General features: G+C 40.4%; 2 protein-coding genes across 18 annotated transcripts in view; both read left to right on the top strand.

Annotated features, from left to right (window-relative positions):
• Positions 1-5,464: 5,464 nt before the first annotated feature.
• LOC118385995 (CD302 antigen-like) lies at positions 5,465-11,515 on the top strand. The gene is made up of 6 exons (XM_035773317.2): positions 5,465-5,891; positions 8,329-8,454; positions 8,620-8,730; positions 9,297-9,479; positions 9,798-9,815; positions 9,997-11,515. Exons 1-6 carry the CDS (start codon positions 5,801-5,803, stop codon positions 10,185-10,187), a joined length of 720 nt encoding a protein of 239 aa, XP_035629210.1. The 5' UTR covers positions 5,465-5,800; the 3' UTR covers positions 10,188-11,515.
• An 8,539-nt stretch (positions 11,516-20,054) lies between these two features.
• LOC118385994 (bromodomain adjacent to zinc finger domain protein 2B-like) overlaps positions 20,055-22,634 on the top strand; it is an 86,764-nt gene continuing 84,184 nt past the window's right edge. For 8 of the 17 annotated variants that reach the window (XM_035773315.2, XM_035773303.2, XM_035773309.2 and 5 more), the window contains exon 1: positions 20,056-20,201. In XM_035773315.2, coding sequence (XP_035629208.2) covers positions 20,113-20,201 — 89 coding nt within the window. In that variant the 5' untranslated portion in view covers positions 20,056-20,112. Of the gene's footprint in view, positions 20,202-20,689; positions 20,909-22,634 lie in introns of those variants that run through there. The other 9 variants (XM_035773305.2, XM_035773301.2, XM_035773300.2 and 6 more) reach the window with 3 other exon arrangements.

Here is a 22,634-nt window from a genome sequence, read left to right as displayed (position 1 = left end):
CACACTACCAATTTCCTCATAGTACATGAGAATTCCAGTCATTTGCCTCAACAAACTGACACTGACCTTACCTCACACAGAGTTGAGATTGACACCGCTGCCGCATACAACGAAGACGTGACACACGTCCTCTTGCGACAGAGGGGAAACTTATCTATGTGGTCCGTTACGGCAGCAAATGACATGTACAGAAGCCTCAGGAAAAGGAAATTGGATATATGGGGTAGAATCATGGCAATCCAGCTTAGTAATATAACTCTGACAATGCAACTTATCATTATCCTTTCGTCTGTTTCATGTCTCATCTTGTGCACTGTTTTGTAAATCAGCTATGGAGGCAATCTGATCAATATACCAGGCCTCACTTCGCTAGTCTGTCCTTAGAATGCCTGAACAGGCCTTGCTGTTGATGAGACATTCTGTTGAGTTGAACTTACAGTGTGTTTGGCATTAGCACATTCACAGCCCTGAGGGTGAGGGCAGTGTAGAGATTATCAACACCATGTCCTGGCCATGGTGTTAACATGCATGTCCCAATCTCAGCCAGTGTGAGTGGTGACAGGAGGGAGGCTACAGGGATGGGGGCTTGGAGAGGGCTGTGACCAGGCCTGGGTGGGTAGTGGATGGGAGGGAGGATAAATGGACGGGGGCTTGGAGAGGGCTGTGACCAGGCCTGGGTGGGTAGTGGATGGGAGGGAGGGAGGATAAATGGATGGGGGCTTGGAGAGGGCTGTGACCAGGCCTGGGTGGGTAGTGGATGGGAGGGAGGATAAATGGATGGGGGCTTGGAGAGGGCTGTGACCAGGCCTGGGTGGGTAGTGGATGGGAGGGAGGATAAATGGATGGGGGCTTGGAGAGGCCTGTGACCAGGCCTGGGTGGGTAGTGGATGGGAGGGAGGATAAATGGATGGGGGCTTGGAGAGGGCTGTGACCAGGCCTGGGTGGGTAGTGGATGGGAGGGAGGGAGGATACATGGATGGGGGCTTGGAGAGGCCTGTGACCAGGCCTGGGTGGGTAGTGGATGGGAGGGAGGATAAATGGATGGGGGCTTGGAGAGGGCTGTGACCAGGCCTGGGTGGGTAGTGGATGGGAGGGAGGATAAATGGATGGGAGCTTGGAGAGGGCCTTTGTGGCCAAGCCCTGGACTGGCAGATGGGTCTTCCTGGTCTCCTGCAGGGTGTGGTGCCACCCAACGGGGAACCGTGAGCAGACAGACGAGGAGCCAGATCCATGCTGCAGCTGTCTGTGGCCTGCAGCCACCTGCGTCTAGCTGATACAAGTCGGACACGCCTCTTCATCTACTACAGCTATGGCATACTACCCATTCTGTCCCTTTGTCTGTCTGCAGGTAATATGAGCGATCTCAACAAAGGTGTAATGATTGTGTGGTGATGTGTCGTCTTTGAAATAACCATGTCTTCGGTTCCATCGAAAAACGTGGCCTTTACACAGGGAGAGTACAAAGGGCTCTTTTATCTTTTTGGGATCTGGCAAGGTCTATCTCAGTGGAGAGTGAAATTACGAGTGTTCTCTTTCTATGTGACCATTATTTATGATTTATTACATTCAACAGTCTGATGATTTTGAATGGATGGGTGTCTATGATTGCTCGTTCTGTCTTCGCTCACACAGGGTTCGATCTAAAATGGCTGCCTGGTCTCAGGTCCTGGAGGGCTCCTGAGGATAATAACAGGATATTCATGTTTATTGTTCTTTTTTAGATGAGATGTCTACTGGACATATTTGCTAAGTGGGTTCATGTGAGTTACCAATCAGTCTTGTCCATTGCTACAGTAACTTGTGTTCACTTTAATAAAAACAAATTGTACAAGTTTAAACCATTCAGGCATTGCTGAAGAATTTCTGCAGTGGATGTGCAGCAGACATCGTGTCTATGTTCCCTGTTGATTTTGTCTTCTTTATTAACGTAGTGTCTCTAGTCTTCTTTTGTCTAGAGCTGTGGCTTTCGTATACACCACTGAGCTCTCTGCCATTCCAGCTCTCACCAACATTCTTCTCACTTCTTAATGTCTTGCGCCTTGTTTATTTTTCACTGGGAGCTTTGGATGTATTAATGAGACAATAATTGTATTCATCATTTGAGTCGTGGTAGGCCGCCTACAAGTAAGGATCTGGCTATACAACCTAAGAATGGGTGGAGTTGACTGTGCTTCTTATTTACATCCAGTCAGTAATTTCAGTTGAATATATACGTAAAATATGTTCCTGTGTGACTATGACATATTCATACTGTAATTTATCAAATATAAAGAGGCCCTCTGCAAGCTTTCGGGCAGCATGTTATCCTACTGGGTTGCAATCACTGAAATCTGTACAATTGATGTACTTATGGCACCATCTAGAGGACTTAATGGGTTATTCTGTAAATCAATGTCCTCCTTGGGCCCAACTCCTTTATCAAAACATAACAATAAAAGCACTTCTCCCTTAATTAACATGTTGTTGTTTCCTTCTCCACAATCTATAATACAATTATATAGAATGAAATGCAGGTACAATGATATTCTTCAACTTCCCAATCATTTTAGGTGGTGCATTAAACATGTAAAAGGGAGTTGCTGCATAATCATTTGCTTTGACAAGCTTCAAACATACACTGAACTTTGCAAGCCTCATTTTTAGAGGGAACATGTAAATTCAAGCACTGGCAGTGGTGGATTTACCATTAGGCAACTGCCTGAGGCCTCACGTCATCAGTGTGCCTCGTGAACTTGGCATACTTACACTAGTTTAATAATACATTATTTATATTATCTTCCTCCTCTGCTTGAGGCCATCTTCTGCTTGTGAGTAATCTCCAATGTGCACTCTTAAGCAAATGGATCGTTTTTGTTCCCTCCGAATTTGGCTGTAGCTTTTGTACGGTTGGTGATATTAGCTCTTACGACCCCATAACTGAAAGCTAATAACTGGAGTGAATATGCAGAAGACATCAAGTCTATGTTCCCTGTTGATTTTGTCTTGTTATTTCCCTCTACAATGCTCACAAGCAGTGCAAGACACGTTAGAAGGGACTGACAAAATCGCATCTTTCGGCGACGCATAAAGATGGCAGCCCCCATGCACTTTTCACAATCGCCGTATTGTACATTGCTCTCTGTTACTCTATTTTTGTATTGTCATTAGCAGGGTATACATCAGGGTCGGCTCAAGACATAAGCAACATAAACTGAACTCAGTTGGGGTCTCAACTTACTGTTGAGTGTTAGAAGAGTAGAATACACAAAGTGCAAGTTTGAAATTTGGCTGTGGATCAGCAGTTTTTCTTTTGTTTTGTCAGTCACTGAGAGTCACTCAATTAGCATTTTCAGCCAAATTTAGCTGACAGATATCATTAAGATGGCATAAGGCATGCAAAATGTGTAGTTTTACAGGAAATTAGCTTTAGATTTGCACAAATGCATCTCTGCCCCATGGCAAAATGAGTAGAATTGCATGAAATGTGTTATACAATTGCAACATTCTCTCTCCACCGCATGGTCAATGTGTAGAACTGCAGAAAACTTGCTTTAAAACGGCAACATTTTCTCTACGCCCCATGTGTAGAATTGCAGGAAATGTACTTTCAAACGTACATTTTTCTCTCAAACATCAAGAGGGAGGCCCCCCAACCAAATCTCGCTTAGGGCCACCAAAAGGCTTGGGCCGGTGTTCGTATACATGATCACAATTTTAGCTCCAAGATCCCAGCCATTTGAAATAAACAAAAAAGTAGGTTGTGCTGATTTATTGGCGCATTGAACCATGTTGCGCGCCTTACTTTAAAAACTCTATGGATAATGCTAAAACAATGACGTCATATCTGAATTCTGACATATTTATACATGTTTACCACTGAAAATAATGCAGATATTTCTTTCTACAAACATAATTATTACCTAATACCTGATCTTTTCTGATGGTTTCCCGAACTTTCCAATACCTCTTTGATGCATTTTACTCACTTTGTGATGCAAATAAGAAATGTTCCACCTTTCCCATATTCAAGTCAATTGACATATTTCTTATTAGCCTTATGAACATAAAAACTTGGTTGCAGTTTGTATCTGTGCTAGAATAGTTGAAAAGTCCATCAAATGAACTAATATATAGGTATTGGTCTATATTGCAAAGAAAATATCAGATATAGGTATTGGCCCAGAATTTACACATCACGAATCCCTAAATTGAAAGTGTTAAAACAGAATAATTTTGAAAAAATATTCAACCAACTTTGCACAACTCTTAGGGAAACAGATATCTATGATCTTTGTAAAAATTGCTCATGCTCAGTAAATTTGGTTGGGAATCATTGATGGACAGCAATATTCAAACCTTGTCTCTGATTTTTCAAGCTAATCTAAGTCAGGACTGACACTGGACCACTCAGGAACACTCAACACCTTTTGGAAAGCCCTTCTGGTGTGTCTTAAAATGTTTGTAATTGTCCCGCTGATAAATAAAACTCTATCCCAGTGTTAGATTTTCAGAAGACTGAGGTTTTCTCTAACTTTTTACCTGGGCTTTGCTCCTTTCATATTTGTTTATTTTTATCCTGACAAACTCCCCAGTCCATTACAGTGACAAGCATACCCATAACACTGCAATAGTAGATATAATTTTAAGGCAGCAACATTTGAAGACTGTGCAAGGGGTGTGTAGACTTTCAGAAGCGACTGCCCTTCTTTAGGCCCGCAAATTGCTTTTGACAAACAAATCGGTCTGGAAAAAAATCTGTGCTGTCTGTTGATTTTTTTTTATCCCTGTGTGGCCCTCAAACCAAAATGATTGCCAACCCCTATTCTATGTGGTGATTCAAAGACATTTAGTAATGGAGGGCATTTCAAGTCTTTCCAGTTAGCATTTTCATTCTGCTTCGTTCACGTGAAATAGCTGGCTCCAAATAGCTCTTTGTTCAGCAGCCCTAGGCCTCTTCCTGGGGTCTCCAAATCTGCCCCTGGGTACTGGGGCGAGTATTTACCACTATTTAAAGTTAGTGGGGTTGGATTTAATTTCAACGTGAGATGCTGCAACGTGGTCTCAGGGCAATTTGTATTATTTGTAGGTGAAGCTCCATTTAGTATGATATGTTACACTATTAGGTTACATTATGATTGACACAGCGGTTGTACATACATCCCCCATGCGACTCAAACATGCAACCTTTGCATTGCTAGACGGTCGTGGATTACACCTGCCCATATAGTTAAGGGATTAAAAAACATTTTATTAACAAATATCTACAAACAAAAGAGGAATAGTCACATCCAAATAAGCATACAAACAAACTATTTTACATCGCCAGGAGCCTGCCCATATAGTCACATGCTCTATCTCAAGACAGCACTGACACGATTTTGAACAAATTTGGGTGAATGATGCGTCTTGCCACCGGAATTAAATTGATTGGCCCAAGGTGGGAGAGCTATAGAAATTCACTGATATGTGTTAGTCACATGTGATATCTCAATTGGCCCAAGAGGGTGGCGCGCTGCATCATTCCTGGGGGACGGCATGTTTTTTGTTGCCTTGCTTTTTGTTTAGTTTTCTATGTTGTTTCCGGAAGTTAGAGGGTGTTAAAAGTTTTGGATTTCCACCTTTTGTTTTCTGAGTACAGTAGTGGGCGGCAACAGAGATACTTTTGAGGAGATAGGAAACTCCATGGAATTATATTTACGTCCGCTGTGTACGTTTCCCGTTCGTAATATCTCTGGCGGCAACACAACTTTTCAGGAAGTAGTCCGTCCTAATACCACACCGAAGAAGAACATTTTGGAGCCATGATTTGGAGCTTGCGAACATGGAGTCACTGAAGGAATGTCGTCTTTGCCCCATATATTTATGCAATTTCCTTTTTGTTGTTTCTTGTTGGCAATCTACTCTAGCTGGTGGTAAGTCGAAATAGTATATTTATTTTAATCAGAATTGTATTGTTTAAAACCGGATGCGAAATGCTCTTTACTCATCGGTATTGTTCGAGAAAACAACTGGAAGTTGTTTCATTTTAAACTTGGGACGAAAACATTTCCACACGGTTTCCTGCTGAACAAATGTGTAACATTTTACTGTTGCGTTGCGCACGATAATAATTCCTGTTTTATAGGGCTTCATTTTTTTTTGTCTGATTACATGCCAGATTTGCTAGTTTTTATTAGAGGGTGACTTGGCTTGAAACCAAGTTCGGACATCACGAGGTATAAGGTTTAAACAAACAGTAATGTGACCCTAATTTCCAAAGGAAGCAGGAAGTGTGTAGTCTAAAAACCACACTCAGTCAAATGTGCTTAGACTGTTCTCAAAGTGGGTCCACATACAAAATGTAAACAATCAATTCATTACATGGGATTAGTGCCAGTGCCAAATTTACAATTGCAGGGATATTGGAGTATTTGAAGTAGAAATGTACATTTAGGCAGGGATTAGGAGAAAGTGACTAGCAGGATAAATAATAATAGTAAACCGTTTGGAAGCAGCATAAGTGGTGTTGAGTGTGAGCTCAAGAATGTCAGCATAGGTGTGATAGGTGAATGGATATATATGTAAACAGGGCTAAGTTACTAGTTGCAGGAATATATAAATAATTATGGTAATATACTAATGTAATATATACATGTAAACAGGAGTTATAGTGATAATATTGTGTAACAGTATAATTTTAAACCGTCCCCTCGCCCATACCCGGGCGCGAACCAGGGACCTTCTGCACACAACGACAACAGTCACCCTCGAAGCATCGTTACCCATCGCTCCACAAAAGCCGCGGCCCTTGCAGAGCAAGGGGAACTACTACTTCAAGGTCTCAGAGCAAGTGACGTAACCGATTGAATCGCTATTTAGCGCACACCGCTAACTAAGCTAGCCGTTTCACATCCGTTACAATTGCACTTGATTGCTATATGACAATTTAATACGTGTGCCTGTTGATTTTCCTGACACTATTAACCTGTTGAGAACAGGTTGAAACCCACATGGAACATTTATGGAAATTTTGCTAGCTAGCTAATTTGTCCTGGGAGATTAACATTGGGTTGTTGTTTTACCTGAAATGCACTTTTAAATTATTTTTGTTGCTGGATCTTTGTAGAATTGAGTCACACAAAATTGTGTGTTCTCTACTCTGACAGTTTATCAAAGAAAACTGAGTTTCCCTTTTTTATCTGAAGATTAATCTCTCGTTTTTCATTCTTCTGAGAATTATATATGACGTTTGGCAACGTACTTTAAGATGCATTACCGCCACCAACTGGATCATATTTTATCGCCTGGCTACACAGACGCCTGCCAGCTGTTTGGATTAAACGATTGAAAATAGCATGTATGTGTACATTTAATTTTGCAGCGCACGCAACATGGGCGGTTTAGTCAGTATGTAACCCTGCATCTCAGTGATAGAGATGTCACTACAGACACCCTGGTTCGAATCCAGGTTGTATCACAACCGGCCGTGATTGGGAGTCCCGTAAGTCGGCACACAATTGGCCCAGCGTCGTCCAGGGGTTGGCCGGTGTAGGCCGTCGTTGTAAATAAGAATTTGTTCTTAACTGTCTTGCTTAGTTAAAGCAAATAAAAATTAATTGCATTACATTGAGCCATTGGACGTGCCATTTAGCCTTGTTTGGCAAATGCCTTGCCGCTGTCCAAAAGCTCCGTCTAGACGCAAATACGCCTCGCGGTTTTGGAAACGTTTGGAACGTAACTTTTATGTAAGCGAGAAATAATACATTAAGTACAAAAGACACACTTAATGTACACAGTTTAGGAAAGTTTCCCCCAGCTGTATTTTGAGAAATGCATGCGATCCAGTCAAATGGAAACGCGAGCACAAGGCGTGAGGATGTGTCAAAGCTGAGGCAGTGTGCGAAAAAACAACCAGGTGCAACTTTGCTGAACTGCGAACGGGTGGTGTATCTTTTGCATTTGAAAGGTTCTTTCTTGCTTATATGAAAGTTAAGTTCCAAGGGTTTGAAAAACCGTACCACTAGCAAGGATTAATCCAGTTTCTAGACGTTAAAACCGAGCGCCGGTATTGTAGTTCACATGGAGCCACCTGTCCTCCATACCATCAGGTGAGATATACCAAGATATACCTGCTATAAGCCACCTTGGGTTCTCGAGATGTATTGGATGTTGCACTAAAGTCTCTCTCGCTTAACAAAGTCAAACATACATCCTTGTTCGTCAGTCACGTCCCTACTGATAAAACGGTCACTTGCTTGACTAGTTTGTGCAGGTTGTTGGAAATGTAAGTTGGACCAGGGACGCCTAACTTTGTTTGAAAGTGGATGTAGAAAACTAGTGGTTTTGTCTCATAATTAACTCTCTGCACAGACTGTCCTGCAGATGGGCGCACCTGGGTGCCTTTCAGACAAAGATGCTACCACTTCGTCCATGGAGAAGAAGACGTGGCAAAAAGCTATACGATTGACGCTGCGAAAAACCTCTGCTCAGGATATGGTACTCCGACGCCCCCGATATGAAGTTGTCTTTTTATTCCATAATGTTACACCTTTCTTATTGTTATGTATTAGATGAAAGGCTGTAATTGAATTTAACTATTTCAAACTACTCTCAATGTTAGTTTTCAATTGCCACAGATTGTCCTATGTTGTCTCTCTTTAGAACTGTTGAGTGTCCAAAGTGCAGAGGAGAATAATTTCATCACCAAGTACAGTCCGCAGGTGTGGAAAGGCAACATACACGTGTGGTTGGGCATGTATTATGACAGTGATGGTAAGTACTTTTAGATGTAGGAGAAAATATGACATTATGAATTTTACTTTGCCATATCACTTAGTTGTACAGTATAATGCGGTCACTTGACCCACTGCCACAATCCATATTAAACTAGGCCTTGGGATCAGTGTTTGTAATATTTGTAACGTAATGAGTATTGTGAGTACATTTCTTTGCTAATAAGTCCATCAGGTCTTGTACACTTTGACAGTAGTGCTAAAACTGCCTGGAAAGAGTTTTGGTTTTGTCAAGCATGGCTAATGCAGCTGTCCCATTTTTGAATTGCACAATGTCAGGAAAGCCAGTTTTTTTTTTTTAATGAAGTTCTAGGAGGATGAAAAAAAGAAACTCAAATAAACTGTGATCCACACCCAGATATTAACGGCTTTCATGTGGAAAAAAACGCAGACACCGCTGATTTTATTTGAACAAGGTTGTTTTGACTGTGCATCTTCTTTGTGACGATATATTTTTGGGGTTATGAAAGGTGAAATTAAGAGAGAGAATAAATGGTCATTGTTATTTTTCTAAAATTTGATGTCTTGGTTTATTTGTCTGATAAGATGATGACTTTAAGTGGCAAGATGAAACTGGTCTGAGCTTTAATAACTGGGGGAATAACTCCAGTGAGTCTGAATTGATTCCCATGGACACCTGTGTGGCCATGCACAGCAGCACAGGGGAGTGGATGAAAGTCAGCTGTGTCGAAAACCCAGAGAATGGCGTGGTCTGTGAAACTGCTGAAAGTAAGGCCCTATTTTTATCAGCATTTGTGAACCATAACCTTTATACTCTTAAGAGACGGGACACACCATAACAAATGTCACCCGTGCGCAGTGGCGGCCGCCATGTTCTTTTAATTTCCCAACAATTACACATTTTGAATCGCAGGTGATCTTCATTATGGTGTGTCCTGCTTCTAATAGCTCTGTTGACATAAATCCACTGCAGCAATATGTTGTTTTGTCAGTTTGATTAACAAGTTGTTGCAGATTTATTTTCATTTCTGAATAATTTTTTGTCATGTTTCACTGATATGATGTTCCTTTCTTCTTCAAACGCAGAGAAGGACGGCAAACTTGGTAAGTGAAATGAGGCCATTTTCCTTTCATTTGTTCTTAGATAGCCATACAGTCATAGAAAGACTGAATAGAACAGGTCTCCCAGCCTGTTCTATTCATTATATTTCTATAAATATAATATATAAATTCTACAGTAAGCTCAATGGTGACCTATCCCTGCATTGTTTTTTTGTGCGCTCAGCTCCTAGTCCACTGCTTTCAGCTCTGGTAATTCTCAGTGTGATCGGAATCATGGGGATCTCTGCAGTCTTTTGGTTCCTGCACCAGAAGCACCAACACGGTACCGTCCTCACGTCATTCGAGTACCACCCCCCGTTCAGGTCTCCCACCTCTGACGAGGCCTGCCTAGTGGAGACTGATGACATGGCTTAGTGGGAAGTCCTCTTAGATTATGCTGTGTGCAGTCACTCTTGGAGGAGAGGACGTTGAGAGAAAAAGGTGACCTTAATTGAGGCGGGTTCCATTGTCCAGGAGAGATGATTTGACAGCTAAAATAACATACTGTGATGGAATGACACGTGGCAACTTTTACCACCAACTAGAGCCACCGTCTGGTCCTTTACACTATTGCCTGGGCTCCTTTATGGATATTGGGTCCGGCTGCTTAGGTCCTTTACACCATTGACTGTCTGAATGGGCTCCCTTATGGATATTGGGTCCGTCTGCTTTTTTGAAGATGTATTGTTTTAATTATGGGTGTGTTTGCCGAACAGGATCCTAATGAAAGTGTGTTTTCAGAAAACTTTCCTTCAGAAAATCTGGTTTCATAGTTCAGGGTGCCCTAAAGTCCATTACTGTGAATGTAGACTATCATTTGCTTGCAGTTAGAATTAATTCAATATTGAATTGTGAGAATCGCTGTTTTCAATCTTCAAAGACATTTGGTCTCCTGTTGTTGTTTTTTGTCTGCATCTGCATACAATTTGTGATTAATGTACCGCATGGCGAGTCCGATTTGAAAAGTTATCATTATCTTATCATTAACGTCTTCATGTTCTATTGCCCTTGTAAGTGTTCATACTTTTCAATGATTTTATCTCTTCCCCTAGTGTTCAGGCTTCAAATGTCTTAGTTCTCGATTTAAGAGATAAATACAAGTAATTGAAATTACAGAGGGATAATCCATCATTTATATCTCAAACAAACAGATTAAGGCTTGTCAAAGAGCCAGATTCAACCAGTGTGCATTTTCTCAACAAAAAAAGGGGGATCTCTGTGTCCCATTGTTTGCATTCTGCTGTAAATTAGTTCAAAGCATTCTTTGTGGCGATTGTCAATGTACTGACAAGCTTTTACAGATGATTACATTTATAATAGATATGATTTTTTTGTGCATTAGTCTGTAGTGACATGCATGATGGGAGAAAACAACATTTTTAGTGAGGATCGTTTGCCTTTGACCTGAACCATCTCCTTGTTCCGACTTCCTAAATAATCATTACTTTTTTTTACAAAGCTATTAATCCAAATTGTAATGGACTAATTTTAGTATGGTCAGTGCCTTTACTAATGCATTAGTGATCCAGTATGTTACAGTTTGTGGAGTGGGCCTAAAATTGTGTATTGACAGAACTACACCCTCATAAGGTCTTTTGAATGTCTGTGAAAGCTTTTTGCTAATTACTGTGCAATATTCATTTAATTTGGCTTTAGCTAAGCCCTATTTGTTACTCAAAATAAAGTTTGTAAATCACCTGTGAGTTATGGACCCGCCTGTTCTTTTTTTGATTGACTTGTGTGAGTGTCTCATCTTGTGGGCAAACATGGTTGGTTACCTTGTGCTTGTTTTGAGATTTCATAATGGATGAAATTGCAGTCAAAGTAGTTGTGCGCATGTTGCTTCTTTGACAAGTCTGACAATTTGCAGTTGTCATACTGACAATGAACAAGTCGACATGGTTAACAAACTCCCTCACGACGCCAGGACAGCGGAGTCAATCACCACCTTCCGGAGACACCTGAAACCCCACCTCTTTAAGGAATACCTAGGATAGGATAAAGTAATCCTTCTCACCCCCCTTAAGATTTAGATGCACTATTGTAAAGTGGCTGTTCCACTGGATGTCATAAGGTGAATGCACCAATTTGTAAGTCGCTCTGGATAAGAGCGTCTGCTAAATGACTTAAATGTAAAATGTAAATGTTAACAATGTTACATTGATGGAATCTTAAAGTAATCCCTCATCTAGCTGTGTTTACACAAGCGGCCCAATTCTGATTTTCTTCTCACAAATTGGTATTTTGATCAATCAGATTGGCTGTGAAAAGATCTGTGTTAGGTCAAAAGACCAATTAGTGGAAGAAAATATCAGAATTGGTTATATTGGTCCCCCCCCCAGATTTTACAACCCTTACTGATTCCATATTGCAACACTTGCAAACAATTGATGCCAACCATATCCATATCAGCACTATTCTGTCCATTTCTGTGATCGTTAAGGAACATTACAGCTAAATATACATCTGTCAATGCATAATTAAAAAGGACCTGATGAATTAGGACACCGGATTGAGGACAGTCTAATTACTCCTTAAAGGCATATAGATTATAAGTCACTGTCATCTGTCAAGCATGAGATGGGATCACACCCACCCTCCCACTGACTACATGTCCTGGCTCTGCTATAGCACGAGAGGGTTGTATCCAGTAGGCACCAAACGGGGGAAAACAAACAGGGGGAGCTCTATCTCAATTTGTCCAATAAGAAGTGTTTTGGCATGTTTTGATATGGTGTGCACTAATCAATGATAGTTTTCCCTGTTCCTTAGGGTTAGGCCATATTTTTCTCTCAGAAAATACAACTTCCATCTGGAAAATATGTAAATGTTGGTCATTCAGCCCTCCAGTAAGGATACATTTGTGATGTACACAGTTATATATTCATAACATCTGATATCTCACAGGGTGAAATCATCTTTCTGTTTAGGAAATTATTTTGGTCATGTAGTGTATGCTCGTCGAACATCTCATTCCTAAATCATGGGCATTAATATGGAGTTGGTTGGTACCCCTTTGCTGCTATAACACTCTTCTGGGAAGGCTTTCCACTAGATGTTGGAGCGTTGCTGCGGGGACTTGCTTCCATTCAGTCATGAGCATTAGTGAGGGCAGGCACTGACATTGGGTGATTAGGCCTGCTCGCAGTCGGCGTTCCAATTCCTTCCAAAGGTGTTTGATGGTGTTGAGGTCAGGGCTCTGTGCAGGCCAGTCAAGTTATTCCACATCGATCTCGACAAACCATTTCTGTATGGACCTCACTTTTGTGCACTGATTCAGCATTGCCATGCTGAAACAGGAAAGGGCCTTCCCCAAATTTTTGCCACAAAGTTGGAAGCACAGAATCATCTAGAATGTCATTGTATTATTCCTCCTCCACCAAACTTTGCAGTTGACACTATGCATTCGGGCCTGGTATCCGCCAAACACAGATATGTCCATCAGACTGCCAAATGGTGAAGCGTGATTAATTACTCCAGAGAACGCATTTCCCCTGCTCCAGAGTCCAATAGCGGCAAGCTTTACACCACTCCAGCCGACGCTGGCATTGTGCATGGTGATCTTAGGCTTGTGTGCGGCTGCTCGGCCATGGAAACCCATTTCAGGAAGCTGCCGACAAACCGTTCTTGTGCTGATGTTGCTTCCAGAGGCAGTTTGGAAATCGGTAATGAGTGTTACAAATGAGGACAGAAGATTTTTACGCGTTGTGTTCTTCAGCACTCGGCGGTCCCATTCTGTAAGCTTGTGTGGCCTACTACATCACAGCTGAGCTATTGTTGCCCCTAGATGTTTCCGCTTCACAATAACAGCACTTGCAGTTGACCGTGGCAGCTCTATCAGGTCATAGATTTTACAAACTGACTTGTTGGAAAGGTGGCATCCTATGACGGTGCCACATTGAAAGTCACAGCTCTTCAGTAAGACCATTCTGCTGACAATGTTTGTCTATGGAGATTGCATGGCGGCGTGCTAGATTGTATATACCTGTCAGCAACTGGTGTGGCTGAAATAGCCTAATCCATTCATTTGAAGGAGTGTCCACATACTTTTGGCCATGTAGTGAATGTAACTCCTAATATGAACGGAGACATCCCCCCGTGATGTAGGAGCTTGGCCACTAGGCGGGACAGTAGATCACAATTCCAGCCTGTACTTTCCAGGAACAGCAACAGAAACGGATTGCATGAACTCCTTCAGGTAAACATGCATTGTGTATGTTTTTTTATGTAAACAAAATCTTGATAATTGTCTAATCTAGTGGAAGAATAATTGGATTAATTGAAGTATACATCATGATAACAATCAAGTGTTAATATATCACATGGAACTTGATTAAGATAAATATTCCTGGTTGCTATCTATTCAGTTTGATTGATGGCACGTTTGCGCCTGTTGTGAGCAAAACTGTAACAGGATTGGTTTTAAAGTCTGACAAAACCCAAAAGTCAACCCATTTCAGCATAAATGGTCTACAGAGTGAACACATTCAAACGCTTCATTTTTCAACTGCACCATGCAGACTGTGTTTGAAGAAGTGGAAACATTACTGAGTAGGGTATAGCCATAGTGTAGATTAAACATAGATATCTCATTCTGTTTGAAAGTTCAGTTTTGTGGGAAGACATCCATTAAACTATTCGCACAGATGGAATGGCAACAAAGAACAACAAATGATGAGGTCAGGTGAAACACAAGGCACAGTGAAGGTCAGGACTCCCACTATACACCTCTTAGGAAAAGGTAGATTTCAGTCCTTTAGTTTATTGGGCATTTTCCTCAGCGCTCTCGTGCCTATTCGCTTGGAAATGTAAACAAATAACTCTATACTTCTTGGTCTGGAGGCACTGTGGATATGTTTCAATGTTATGAACACATCCTTCAGACAAAATGCATTTAAACAGAATATTAAGTTTACAAAATCCTCTGTATATCTTGCTCTAAACATGACTCATTGTGTCTTGTAGATGAGTCAAATTGAAATGGTCAGTCTGTTATTTTTTTTGCCACGGGGTTTTACATACAACAATAACACAACCTAGAAACAGTGTCCAGGCGGAGCTTAGAAATGAGCTTCTGTCTGGATGGGATTTCAGCAGATGTGTTGTAATCACAGAGGAATGCTTTGTGACATATCTACTTGTTCAGCCCAATTTTCCCAGGACCCAAGAGTCTGTCTCACCCTCCTCACTCTGGACAAGGCAGCCATGAATATGCAACAAAGCATAATTTAGTAGATAGGAATACAATAGCAGCTTGCTGTGAATGCAGTTGTCCATGAAAGGAACCTTGAACGACGCTTTTAGAATGGGTTTCAGTGTGTTTGGAAGAAAATGAGTTTGGAGCTGAGAGAACATTCAAATGTTTATTCAAACCCATTGCAGCGAACGTATAAATATGACAAGACATTTGACTCAATTTGCTTTGTCTTTCTTTGGTGGCAATAATAATAATACCAGATCAATTCAAACATTCAAACATTTATTATAGAAGTGGTCACAAAATTAAACACAGTTCACACAGTTTTGTATATACAAGTTCAACAATAAACTATCAAATAAATATTTATCTCCAGGATGTAGTGCCAGGCTAGGTTTTCTAAAGTAGATGTTTGTTTTCATGCCCAGAAGTGATTATCATAATTAATTGTAGTGTTAATGTGGGCAGGAAAAAGCCTCGCTTGAGGTTTTTTGAAAATGATGGGACTTGCTTACATTATAATTACCTTGTCTAGCATGGGTCCTTTATTTTTTACAAACAGATCTGTGCTTTTGTGTTTCTTCATGGTTTTCTGCTTCTTCACCAACATAAGTGTTGCTGTTTCACCCCAAGATGGATTGTTTCTGGAGAGCAAACATTACAGAGAGGCTGTTGCCATTATGATTATGGCTGTAATGGCCTATTTTTGATCAAATTACACTGAAGGCATTTCATTCACACGTCTGCCTTGCCACAGCCTGGAGGAGGATGGGTTTTGCACTGACCTGAAATTGCTAATTAAAAGGGACAGTGGTGTGCATACGTAAATACGATATGACACAGAGTGACAGTTGGCATGAAAATGGGATGCACAGAGCCACTGCTGTTCACCAGGGGTTGTCAAGTAATTATCAAGTAATATGTGTATTGCTGCATTCCTTTGTGAACAAAAGATGCTAAACTCACCACAAATATTCCAACAATTACTCTGAAATGTTCAATAGTTTATGCATCGCTAATAACAATACATTTATTTAGAATTTCTAAAATGTTTTATGTAATTGTATAGGCTCTAACAACTGGTAAAACACTCCTGAAATACTTCTCAGAATCTCATGTGTTCAGACTTTAATCTACTCCGAAATACGTGACAGTTATCTAACCGAAAAAGCAATGCTGTCACCCAAACCATTATTTTCCTCAGAGTTTCAGGTTTTACCCCAGGCAAATCCAGCTTTCTTTTAAGACTCATTATTTCATTAGATTTCAACTCTCTCTTCTTTATTATTCTCTTTTCATCCCCCTCTCTTGCCTTTTCAAACCGAGGTGCCTGTAGACAGAAGTGGGGAGCATCTGTTTCCCATGTTATGGAAGGCTCATGTTTCTCCTCCACTGTCTTCCTTGTACATGCTCCAATTAACAGAGGGAAAACAAAGGCCAATATTTACATGGCCGTCCACTGCAGAGGCATTTTATAAGTAAGTCTATTCTGAGCCACAATTAGTCTGTGTAAATAAGTCTTGTGATCTGATATTTAATAAGTGCTCGTTATCAATGTACGGATTCATTTTGCTTCCTTGAATAGCACATTCCATGTCAGATCTTTATGGCCTGATAATTTCTCTCTTCCTTCTAGGTCAATCATTTGCTGGGAATGCTTGTTGTTATGTGAATGACATGGGAAATGAGTACGTTTTCATGGTGGAATTTTACAATGTCAAGATGACAGGTTAGTCAATGATCTTGTATGTTGTATGAATCTATCAATATTCCACCAATGCATTCCTTTATTAATCCCGATGATGTTTGTGTCATACTGGGTGATGTTTCCCTTGATTAATCATGTCCTTTTTAATGCCGGGCGAAGGGCTATTTGAAATCCCCACACAAATGTTAAAGCCTAGCCTCTGTGCTACATGCATTTCAGAAATATTTTCGAGGAGTGCAGGACTTAGGACATTTTGAATGCAATTATTTATCATCCCAGTCCTGCCGCTATAGCGACAAAACACTTCATGCTGTAAGCAGAGACAGTGGCGTGGTGTTTAAAATCTGATGAAGTCATTTCACTCAATAAATATTCTATTTATACATATGTAGTTAACAGGAATAGCACATCTATCTTAAATTAGAGATTGATCTACTTCCCTTGGTACAAATGTCTGATATTGTAACGCTTGTCGTCTGGAGATAGAGAGGAGGACCAAGGTGCAGAGTGGTAAGTGTCCATATTTTAAATATGGAAAACAAAACAAACAACCAATGAACAGTCCTGTAAGGTGCAACACAACACTAAACATAAAATAATCACCCACAAAACACAATGGAAAACAGGCTACCAAAATATGGTTCTCAATCAGGGACAATGATAACAGCTTCCTCTGATTGAGAACCATACCAGGCCAAACACAGAAATAGAAAATCATAGACAAACTAACATAGACAACCCACCCAACTCACGCCCTGACCATACTAAAACAAAAGACAAAACAAAGGAACTAAGGTCAGAACCTGACAGATATCCCCTGAAATTAACTTCCAACACCGTGTGGGTTGATAAGCACACCTGAGGTACCACTGGCATTGCACCAGACCAGTTGTTATATTAATATCTTCACAAATCTTTTGGGATCTGACACAGGCAGTACCTCACACAGAGTACCAATAACATTGAGTTTTTGTAGCATATATCTGGTGTCTTTGCAGATTGACTGACAGGTTAACACTTTTTTTTGGCTTGGCTAGTTAGCTAATGGTTTTATTTGAAGAATGTATCTGGACACAGTACCAGCCTTGTTTTGCTTCACCTGGCTGCCAATTCCTAATCTTCTGCTAACATCATTTGAGGAGTCGCCTGAAGCGTAAGAGGATTGGGATACGGAGGAATACAGCAGTGCTGAGGCAGAGGACTGGTAGTGGACGACTGGCTACTATTCTGAACTTTGTGTGGTGAGCTTTCTGGCACCCAGAGCTACCGAGGCATCACCCAAGTTGGTGTTACACAGAGTGGAAGAGGAGAAGTCCAGCGGCTATAAGAGACAGGCTGGTTTCCTGACATGCCCTCTACAAGATCATCAGCGGGCTCCATCACCATCATCTGCCATCCTCTGACCAGATCCCTACACTTGAGCCATGAACTGACCCTCTCAATCTTCGGAGGATGCAGCTTACAAAGACTTGGCTTCTATTGAGTGACCTGTCATGACATATTGCTTGTTTTTTCGCTCTTAAAGCGCTTTGAGATTCTCAGATAAGCGCTATAGAAATGTAATAAATTATTATTATTATTGTCATCATCATTAGTGTTGGTCCAAGACAGACAAGCATGTCATCACTAACCTACATGACTTATCTGGAGAGGAATGTTTTGTGCTGAAAACAAAGGGCAATATATACCTTATTGTCGTGTAATTCTCCTGAGGCTCATGTCATCAAATAGCTAATAAGTAGCACAAAACCAGTGATACTTAAAATATCTATGGATAAAAGAAGTTAACACCATTGCTGCATGAAAAACAGACCATGCTTTTGAAAATGTGAAAACACTGATTTGCAGGGCAATATTTCCATAATATGTAAAGCACTAAATGTTTTAATTCACTGTAGATTAGTTGGTCCACAGTAGAAAACTGTTCTGTATTTATTGTACTATTAAGCTTTTAAAGAGGCCAAGCGGATTAACCCTGAGCGTAATTTTATACAAAAACCTTGGACTGCATTTACCCTGTTTGTAGCTCAGAGATGAATTTGTGTCATTTAAATTAAATGTATGTGTGGTGCTGGAAGGCTCTTGTTTTTTTATTGGAATTATAAGGTGTTGTGTACTGAAATGATTAAAATCTGTATTCTTTGAATGTGTCAGGCAAAAATCAATAACGGCAAGCACAGCCCCAGCCACACTGGCTGGTGGGTTTCCTGGGCTTGCCATGGACTGATAATAATTCAAACTAAATCACCACATTCATTTGTCTTCCATCAGCCTCCGGAGACATCATCTGTACTATGTCTTTTGGTATGTCATTATACTTTCTAATCAAGACTGTTTAAAAATGTCCCAAATAAGGGGGCAGACTGTTTGTCCCCCCCATGTGCTTGCATTGCAGTCATTGGACTTACACTTATTATGTTACAAATGACCTAGGTAATGCTAGACATTTTCATTGCATGCAAAAAGGTCTGGCCAGTGAAGACTCTTATAATGATGCAGCTCTGAGCTCTTTCATCACTCGGTATCCCTAATGATGATTCTCCAATACAATTAAAATCCCAGCATCCCGCTGTTACAGTGACAAAATCATCAAATTATTTTTTCTCTCCCACCATCTCTGTCGATTCAGGCAAGCTTGATTCATCCGTTTCAGGCCGTCTGAATGCAGTGTCGAAATTGACTCAGAGGAAGGGGAAGAAAATCAATGAGCACAAGGGATGGTGAACAAGCAAATAAACCTGTTTTAAATTCACAATGCTGAATAAGGATCCCCCCCACACACACATCTTTAAGTACTTTGTTTCTTAATTACTGTCTCCAATTACCTCCAGTGGATGTACAATTTGCTTAAGAAAAAGCCACAGTTCCCTTAATTCAGAAGCATTTTGCTCCCTTGAATATTCAAACACAAAGCATTCGCTGATAATTTCTGCTTTCTCTGAGCAATTTGTTGCCATCTGTGTAAAAGCCACATATCAACAATTGAATTAAAGGTTTGGGTGATTATATGTAGCCTATATGTCTCACAATAGCGTTAAAATATAGATATTTAAAACAAAATCTAAAATCTAGAATATTTCCTGATAAGCACTAAATTGAGTCACAAACATAATATAATTTTTTTGTTCTACCTTTCCACCTGTCAATTGATTAATTGATTGCACAGTAGGCCTATCGACATAAACTATCCACATTTTCCCCGTTTCTGGGAGAGAATTTGCAGCATATTGCTCTTCAGTTGTTTGTTGAATGTAATCATTTGCACCCCCTGTCTAACCCAGACTAGGTCACAAGGTCTCTGCTCAGCCTGTTGCTGATTGTCTGACCAAAGAAAGGAAAAACACAATTAGGCACAGATGGCAGTCTTTGCTCAACTGTAGGAGATGTGTTAATACATGAAGATTTCTTTGAGTTGTTGTATTACTGCAAGTCACTTACTCAAAGGACCAAAAGTACAGTATATTCAAAGAATTCACTGGGATCTGTGAGTATGTAATGTTTCAAGATGTACCTTTTCATTTATCTCCTAATTTATGATCCTAAGACAAAAACAGATATTGTAAGAGTCACTTGTTCCCCACAGATGAAAAGGAAGTGTATATGTGTAATCTCCTCACTTATTATTTGATTAATTATGCCTTTTGTTACATAATTGCAGTGACTTATTGTACAAATAAATAATCAGTGTATACACTGCCAGTTCTTTCACCCACACCTGCATTCATCCTATTAGTTTACCACAAACGTTATTTGCTTTTACAGAGTCCATTTAACTTTTTATCTTGTTAAAATGCTATATCAATCATAGATCGCTTCCAGGATTAAAAACAAACAAACGAGTAATACCTACCAGATGCCTGGTATCTGCTTACAGTCATTTATAGCACTGAATTGTTAATTAATCAGACAAAAGTTAGCATTGTTGGAGCTTTTTAACTGACGTCACTTGTCGTTCCTTGAAGTGAAGCTGAACAAACCTTGAGAAGTCTGGAGTCTCCCTCAATCTGCCGTTGGTAACTAACGCACTCACACATAGCTACCTACTCTCACCACGACTCAATTAATGCCCAATTCTCGTCTTTATCATCTCCTGCCACTGACTTCAACAAAACGCAACGCAAATCGCGAAGGAACATAAAGGCTCTTTTGAATAGTAACTGACGGAGTATACATAAAGTGACGAACATTAAGGTGAGTTTCATTATGTTTTGCAGTGTGGAAGTTAGCTTGCGTTATCATTCACGGCGACGTTCAGTTTTGTCATTTTGATAGGGATGCATGCTAGCTAGCTAGCACCTCGTTCTATCAGAGCTGTCCAGCGGCTTGCTCTTTTTCTTCATGTAATTTAACCTGAGTGGTGCAGCTTGATACAAGTGCTCTCATTCTTGACAAGTGTGTAAGTGTAGCAATAATAGCAGCACTCTGGTGTTGTGACTTTGCAACTATTTACAGTACAGCTAGTTGGTAGGCAACTTAATGACGAGACAGTCGATTTCCATCACTTTTTACTGTGTGGACCCGAGTCGGTTGCTGTCAGCTTGCTGTTCAGCTAGCGAACCTTGTCTTTTGTGATGTAGCTGGTGAGGATTATTAACTGCCCTTTTCTTACGCTATCTATTTGGCAGAGAAATACATTTAGGTGTTAACTAGGTTTTATAATCACTTGAAGTGTTAAGTTTGGAAATGTTTTAAAACATTTTTGCAGGTCATGTGGATAGTGTCAACCCGATGTCGGTGTCTCTTTACCGATAATGCCAGCGTCTGCTCGTCAATCGATGAAACCTAATTAAACCACAAATTAAACATTGGTTCGTTATTGCTTATTTGTGGTGTAGCATCATTTTTAAAAATATAAATATATGTTTGGAGGTGTCAGTGGAAATCAGCAGTTTCAGCCAGTCGACTGCTTGGGTCTGTCCGAAGCTCCTTTCCTCTTGTCTTTTGTGTTGCTTCCTATAAAGAAAAGCAGCTGCAGCCCGGCTGAGTTGATGAAATGTATCCCTTTGTGTAATATTACAATATCCACCATTTTTCTGCGATCTAAACAACAAGCCACTCGCCATTTGGGCAATTTTAACCCACCCACTCTTTTCGCTTCAAAGATCCAGAATGCTTATGACCGAAAAGTTGTCAAACGTTTCAAGATATGACGTCATCTGAAGTTCTGGTAACATCTGATTCTTTGTAACATTTGGACTGAATGAGGCTGACACCTTTTTCATGGCGTGAAGGTTTTAACAATGCAAAGGCACACATTTGCCTAATAGGGCTAGTCATTTTGAGTGGTGGCAGGATGATTGAGTCAAGTGTTCTCAACATTTTACTTATTAGACTGATTTTCACTTTCAATATAGCCTTCAGTATTTGGTTAATTAGTTAGCGCAAGGAATCCGTTTTATATGACATTACATTTGATTGAATAGACCCCGTTTTGGCTAAGCAGGCTAATGCTCTACAAAGTTACAGTCCATACTGACATCTTATGTATGGTGTTGTCATGCCGACCAGGCTATGTCTAGGTCCTGTATGTACTTAACGTGTCCTGTTTTTCACTCTAACCTTGTGTCTTATTCACTTCAGTGTCCAAAATGTAACCTGCTATTTTACCAACAATGCTTACCTACTTGTCTTTGGCTTTGCCAATCTGTGATTCATTCAGTGGATTCTTTTAAAACTGCCCACCCCCCCCAAAAATAATATTCTGAGAGCAGAATACCTCTGCTCTAAATGCTAATTGCTCCACCTCCCATTTCTTTGTTTGAATATTCACAGCATAACTCAAATGTAAAGGAGCAGATGTTTAGCCAAACAGCTTTCTCTTATGGGAATGCCTTCCACTTCCCTCGGATGAATCGACTTGACATCTGCTTCATTACAAGTTTCAAGTTTTATTTGTCACATGCACAAGTACAGTGAA

The sequence above is a fragment of the Oncorhynchus keta genome, chromosome 7 (assembly GCF_023373465.1).
Source record: "Oncorhynchus keta strain PuntledgeMale-10-30-2019 chromosome 7, Oket_V2, whole genome shotgun sequence".
NCBI classification, from domain to species: domain Eukaryota; kingdom Metazoa; phylum Chordata; class Actinopteri; order Salmoniformes; family Salmonidae; genus Oncorhynchus; species Oncorhynchus keta.
This window is presented reverse-complemented; position numbering and strand designations above follow the sequence as displayed.

Coding starts and splice junctions, on each gene's coding strand:
- LOC118385995 (XM_035773317.2), top strand. CDS start 5,801: ATGGAGTCACTGAAGGAATGTCGTCTTTGCCCCATATATTTATGCAAT. Junction 5,892..8,328: donor GCAATCTACTCTAGCTGGTG/GTAAGTCGAAAT, acceptor CTCTCTGCACAG/ACTGTCCTGCAGATGGGCGC. Junction 8,731..9,296: donor CATGTATTATGACAGTGATG/GTAAGTACTTTT, acceptor TTGTCTGATAAG/ATGATGACTTTAAGTGGCAA.